The 7,188-nt window shown below is 33.9% G+C and overlaps 1 protein-coding gene across 1 annotated transcript in view; it reads left to right on the top strand.

Annotated features, from left to right (window-relative positions):
• Positions 1 to 2,167, top strand: part of CAMK4 (calcium/calmodulin-dependent protein kinase IV) — a 230,605-nt gene extending 228,438 nt beyond the window's left edge. Inside the window, exon 11 of the mRNA XM_004678368.2 lies at positions 1,174 to 2,167. Within this exon, the coding sequence (XP_004678425.1) occupies positions 1,174 to 1,602 (429 nt within the window). The 3' untranslated portion in view covers positions 1,603 to 2,167. The remainder of the gene's footprint in view (positions 1 to 1,173) is intronic.
• Positions 2,168 to 7,188: the final 5,021 nt, after the last annotated feature.

Consider the following 7,188-nt stretch of genomic DNA (forward strand, 5'->3'; position numbering starts at 1 on the left):
AGAGCGGGAGCAGAACAGGCAGATCGACGAAGTATACTGCTGAGGGGAGCAGAGGGCGGGTCAGGCGAGGTCTGCCACGCCATGTGGCTCTTCTCCGGAGCAGGCGGGTATCGAACTCATGAGGAAGTGTCTTAAGCTTCTTAGTGCAGTGCCTCAACCCACTGCACCACCAGGGAGGGCCCAAGATGGCATATCTTTTTTGTTTGTTTGTCTGTTTTTAAGATTTCTCTTTTGTCTTGAAATAGCAAAGATAATTCTTTCATTTTTTATCTAATATTATTGTTCATTTCCTGTGGTAAAAGGGAAAATCCTACTTTAATGCTGGTATAAGATCACTATTATCCTCTCATAAGAATTTACTGTTAATAAAGGAAAATGTGTTGTGTACTGAATTATTCACTATTACTATTTCTCAGTTAAGGCTAAAGGACTTGAATATCATTGCTCTGGAAACATACTTATTCAGAAAGTTGTCTTCTATTTGAACATGTGAACATTCACAACAATTTTTTTTAAAACTATATTTAGTAATAATTATCATCCTTGGTAAAGATTAAAATAATTCAACAGATATCCAGAATTTTTTATGACAAGGTATCTCTATAGGATGTGCATGTAATATAGATTAAGCTCTTTTCTCTTTCATAATAGTATTTAGTACTAATAATACAGAGAATGGGTAGGGGTTAGAAGTAGTGTTCTGTTCACCCAACCTTACTCTCTGATACAAATAAGGTTAAAGGTTTCCATGGTCGCATCAACTTGAATTACCCAATTATTTTAACTTAGTCAAAAATTTCTTAAACAAATTTAACCTTGTAGCTATTTTACCCCCACAATATTAACTAATGTTCCATGACACAAAAACTTCGGGAACCATAGTCTAAATCTCTTTAAGCCTGGTCATCTGTGGGCAAACATATTACTCAGGCTTTCCGTTGTTCAGATGAGTAAATATGCTAGTTTGAGATAAAAAGAGAAGTTGCTGTTCATTCTCCAAACAGGTTTTTGTTCCACAATTTTGCAACAGTGTTCTTTGAAAGATTCAAAATTAAAATGCATATATTAACAAACAAACACAAAAATTGCCTAAATTCAAAGTTGAGGTTGAGCTCTGAGTTGGATTTTAGGCAAGGGTAACTCACCACTGCTGCTTTTTCTGTCCCCAATTAGGCAGCAGTGAAGGCCGTGGTGGCATCCTCCCGGCTGGGAAGTGCCAGCAGCAGCCATGGCAGCATTCAGGAGAGCCAGAAAGCCAGCCAAGAGCAATTGCCAACCCAAGATGGCAAGGAAGATGTTGAAGCTATTCCACGAGAGAAGATTCAAGGAGATGGGGCCGCTGAGGTGGCAGAGGTTGAGGTCATGAAGATGCAAGCCACTGAGTCAGTTAACAGTGAAGGGGGACGTGCTCCTGAGGCCACCGAGATGGTGCCTGAGGCCCGAGAGGACAGCATAAAGGTGACTGACCCAGAAGCAGAGGGGAGCCTAGAGGAGGAGAAGCTGAAGACTATGGAGGAGACTGCAGCCCCCAAAGAAGGGCAAGAAAACCCTGCTCGGGGATCTGGAGCTCAGGAAAGTGATCCGATCCTGCCAGAATACTGAAGTGGTTTCCTTCTGAGCTGGAAGCTAAATCCCAGCATTTTATGCATTTTGTCCTTCAGCAAGGAAAGTGTGGAAGCATGATATGCAGTGTAGTGATTCTGTTTTGAGGTGCAAAAAAATACATATATATCAGTTGGTAATCCTAACTTCAATGCATGTGACTGCTTTATGAAAAAAAAATAGTGTTGTCTAATGGTATGCCATGGTTACCTAATATCGATGAGTTAAATTTGAAATTGCAGTTAAATACAACATAACATTTAAAAACATATATTTTCAGGGATCAGTAGGACACACTTGAAGCAAATAGTAACCAATGATTTTTGCTTTGAAACCCTAGTCATCCTGGATCCTTTGAATTTCTTCACAAGGCAGTAATTCCTTTGGACTATTGCTTGGTTAATACTAGGTAGTAATATAAGATGTGTTCTCATGACAGTCACAATATTTTGCTTTTCATTAATGTGTTTGAACTGTTTACAAGAACATGGTGACAGGTTCTAGTTGTATGGCATGTGCTAAATACAATTTTCACTTAAAAAGGCAAGAAACTGAAGCATACTCATACATTCCTAAAGCTTGCATGGATTTTTTTTTTTTTAGTTTTTGTCGTTATGTAGACTATTTTACTAATAACTGAAAAATGTTCTGTCATAAAATTCTGCCATTTTATGATCCTGGAGAAAATATTTTAAAAACTCATGCTGAGGAATGTATTGTTGTCTTTACCTAATCTTTCATAAGATGCCCTTCTTATGGACAACATTTAGGGTGGGAAGGAAATATGATTGAGCATTAGACTAACAAAAATTAATCCCTGGTCATTTTTCAGGTAAAGTTAGATTCATTTACATTTGTGCAGCTTAAAATACTTAAAAGATAGGAAAATTTGTATGGATGAACTCAACAATTACCAAGTTTCAAATACTTAGAAAAATCTATCCCACAGGATGGTGTCAAAATACCTGAATAGAGTGAAAATGTTATTTCACTATAAGATCATTCCTAATTGAAATTTTTAGAGTAAGGAAACATTTTTGTTTACAAAGTCATTTTTTTTTCCTTCAGTTGATGGTTACACTGCTCATAAGCTAAAGGTATTTATGAAAAATTAGCATATATTTTTCTCATAATTGGAAGGATAATGCCTATATTTTATAATGCTTATAACATTATAAATATAATATACACAAATAAATTTAAGACAATGCAACTTTTATCTTAAAATATTAAACCAGAAATAAAGATTTCAAATCAGACTTGTGAGACAACATATCAGATCTAATCATTTAGTTTTTTCCCAAAAAATTTTTCTTTGATTTTCATATGAGCACTTTTCCCATCAGAAATTACACTAATCCCAATGATCACAGATGTATTTCTCTTTTCTGTTTAAATGAATATTTTTAAAACGATGTATCACATTTTCTTTATTTGAAAAAAGGTAATTTCAAAGGCAAAATAATAGGTGATGACTATTCCATGAAAGTCTTCATCAGAAAAAGTTACCTTAAAATTTTTGGCTCATCCTGAAAACTATTACATTGGAAAATGAAATTACACTTTAGTTTCTGGGGACTCCACTTGCCCTCAGTGGACACTGTTACTATTCTTATAACACAAAGTAGGGCTTCTTATCTTCCATAGGTTAGGGTCCTAGCCCTGGCATTGACATGTAGGAAAAGTACTCAAGGACATATCACCTGAGATCATAGGAAATTTGTGTTTTGTTTACTTTTTATTAACTAATGGAGACTATTTACCTTCTTTCCTGTTTCTTCCCTGCCCACTTTATTCTCTCATTGTTCCCATTTCAGCTACCAGAGAACCTTCACTATTTTTAACCTTTAAGAATGTTTTCTTATCTGCTTTAAGGTTTACATTCGAAAGATCAATTGTTTTGTATACTTTTCTCAGTGAGACTTAATAAGTATATGTAGTAAGTGTCTTATATGTATAAAAAGGGAAGAAAAGAAAGGGGTCTTGCTAAAAAGTAACATTAGTTGGAAGATCAGAACATACTGCCTTTTCTAGCCATGCCCATATTTTTTCAATTGTAGTTGTAACTGTCATGCCAGCACTTGGACTGACTGCCTTGACTGGCCTATGCACTCTATCTAGGTACAGCAGTGCCAAAGTCAGAGTGTATTTTAGAGTTTACTTACATAAATGAATATAAAGCATATTCCTTAATGAGTATGCAAGGGTGAGGATAATTCCATCTATTTGTTAACATGTAAGTTGTACTCTGAAATGAGTTTTAAAAGTTTGACTTGTATGTCAAAGGTTATGTCTTGTCAATGCCTAACTAGTGACTGATTTAGTCACAGTAAAAGTCAAGATTTTACAAAAATTGGTCACTTCAGTCAAATAATACCATCTAATATTTTACAGAGAGATTAACTAAGGTTAACGACATTAAAATTTTTGAAAGAACAGCAAAGCAAATATTTGCATTGGTTTTAATAGGGTCCCTCCATCTTAAAGATTACTTAGCTAAATAATAGTGGACTACTGCCGATAGAACCCTCATTTTCATTTGACAAGCTATTCCGTAATTCTACAGCTAATTGACAATGTTGCAAGCAAAATAATTTAGAGAAATTCAGCAAAGAATAATACATTTTTCAGCTGAAAGATATGTTACATTAATGATTTTTGTTTTGACATAAGTTTACCTAAATAGCGTAGTCATTTTTACCAATCTTGAATTATGTTCCCTATTTAAAATGTCTAATTAGAATCCCAGTTTGTTTTTTTTCCCCTCAAACTAAGAATTTGTCACACAGATTCACAATTTAAAAAAATGTAAATAATATGATTGTAGAAGTTATTGTCTAGAACATGTTGTTGAAGATAAATAGGAGGTAAGCCACATAAGTGATTTTATACATTCTCTTAGTCACATTATAAAAAGTAAATATGAGCAAGTGAAATTGTGTATTTTAATCCAATATATCCAAAATATTATTTCAATATATGATTAGATGATAACGAGACAGTTTGATTTTTTTATTTTTATACTGTTTTCAATTCAGGAATACATATTACATCTTTACTACAGCAAGTGCTCAATAACCAGATCAGTGACTATTGACTACTATGTTGAAATAGCACTGGAGTAGACAACTTTTTAAGCAAAAACCAAACAAAACACATGAATTTCTATGTTTCATTAAACTGTCTCAATTTTCCACAATGATGAGTTGGTGGAAGGCCAATGAGGAATAAATTAGATATATCAGAAATGTCACACACTCAAATAAATGAAAATCCTATTTGGCTAATCCTACTTATTCATGTGCAGTCAAAAAGGAACATCTTCTACCATGATTTTTAGAAAATGATATTTTCCTGGGCATTTCTAACATTTCTCTTAGCCATCTAATCATTTGTACTCTGGAATTTTAAGTACATGCTAGAATATCCTGAGTACTGATATAAAACCAATGGTATTCAAAAACTACTGTGAGTACTGAATGTGCATTCCCATTCAGAAATGACTATGGGTAGGTAGGTCTCACTAAGTTGAATACCATTCTTCCATCACAGGAATTTCTTTCTAGAAATCTACTGAAACATCCAATTTACATGATGAAGATTGAAAGGTGGTGGTGATTATGATGATATCTCAATTACCAAAATAGGTGTATGACTGTCAACTGGCTTTGTTTTTTTTTTTTTAAGATTTCCTTAGAAATCCATGTCATGACACATGAATTTAAAAGATTTTTCTTACATACTCAAGTTTCTATAGCCATTTTAGTTTCAGACCTAGAAAACACTTTACCTTATACTGTGAACTTGATTACATAGTATTTAAACATATTTTGTAATTTAGAATGCTTAGCAAGCCTATTTCCAGTTTCACATGCAAAGTTACTGCTCCTGTGTTGCTGAAGATTTAGTATGTCATTTTGTTTCATAAGTAATTACTTTGTAGAAGAATCTGTTTACATTTTAAGTTAGACAAAATAATGCTATAAAAAGGGAAGCATAAAATTAGAAAACTATTTGGTTTTAAGATTGTTCTTGCAAAGTAAATGCAAAAAATAATTCAACAAAGTGAATCAGCACAAGGTTTTTCTTGAAGGTTGATTCCATATATTTTGACATAAATATACTGAGCAGAGTCAATTACATAAATACAATGCCATTATGTGATTTACTTATTTCAGAGTATGTAGTCTTATAATCCCAGTGTTTTTTGTTTTGTTTAGATGGTGCAAAGTTTCTAGATATTTACCTACATACTAGGATTTGTAATATCCATGTAATTACTGACTTCTAGATCATATTCCAATTTCCACACTGGTTATTACTGATTTGTTTCTGATCAGGGCTGTTGCTAACATTTGAGGAAATTATTGGTTGCATATATACTGCTTTATGGTGAGATTCAATATATGTTTTCTGTGTTTTTTTAAAATTACTTTTGCATTCATAATCTTCATATAATATTCATAACCCACAAAATAAGCCAAAATGTACACAATAATTTTCTGTAATTTTTTTCAAACTTCTTTTCTGCCCCTGGCACAGGAAGAGTTCTTGCTCTATGACAAACAGAAGGAAATAAAGCCAGAAGGATCACTGGAGAGCTATCAGCTACCCACCCATGCTAACTATGGTCAGCATTTAATCTAAGATCACAGTGTCCAACCATTTGCATACTAATTTTGGAAAGCAATAATAAACTTGACTAATTTATGTTTGCTTGCATAAAATTCCAAATTTCATAGATTTTCCATGATGTATTCTAGAGAGTTTGATTGGTGTGATCCTAACCTCTGTTAGGACTCAGTCTCTTCCCAGCCAGCTGGCCCAGAGGTCCACCCTTAGGTAAGATGGAATTACTGTGAAGGAAGTAGACCATCTGACCCCACAAAATCAGACATTGCTCTAGAGAAGACTCCAGGGATCTGGTAGGATTGAGCTCTTAATCTGAGCTTAATTTGCAACTGGGAGAACTCCTCCTGTGCACTGGTTGAAAGTGACACTGTTTAACAGTGTATTGTCATTGGTCAATAATGAGAAAATGGGATCCCATCAATCATTTTTCATGCTTGTTTTTGCTACCACTTCTCCCAGATCAATGTTTTGTTCCATCTCTTTAGCCTCTCTAGGTCTGTGAAACCTTGGAATATACCAACCTGGCTAAGGGTGAATCTCTTAGTGGTCCAGAAATCAGTTTGAAATCTAAGCAGCAATGCTAAGACTACAAAGTCACACTATTCTTAATAGCTGACTTTAGCCCATGGTAAGATCCTGGAAAACCCACAGGCATGAAATTATATACATACATACATATATATATATATGTATATATATATATATATAATCTTTGTGGTGATTTATTGTGTTAAAAATGACAGATATTTAATTTTCAGTCAGATTAAATAATCTTTATTTCCACTTAAAACATTTCGGGTGACAAATGCAGTAAGCTTCGCATTACAATTTTTGAAGCTATTATCTTACCTAAGCATTCTTTCACTCTGGCAATCAATTGTGGATGATAAAATGTACTACATATCTCTTTTCTTATCCTTCCCATGTACATGTATAGTACTCTGGTTTGTCATG

The sequence above is a fragment of the Condylura cristata genome, unplaced genomic scaffold, assembly GCF_000260355.1.
Source record: "Condylura cristata isolate star-nosed mole 26May11 unplaced genomic scaffold, ConCri1.0 scaffold00007, whole genome shotgun sequence".
In the NCBI taxonomy this organism is placed as follows: domain Eukaryota; kingdom Metazoa; phylum Chordata; class Mammalia; order Eulipotyphla; family Talpidae; genus Condylura; species Condylura cristata.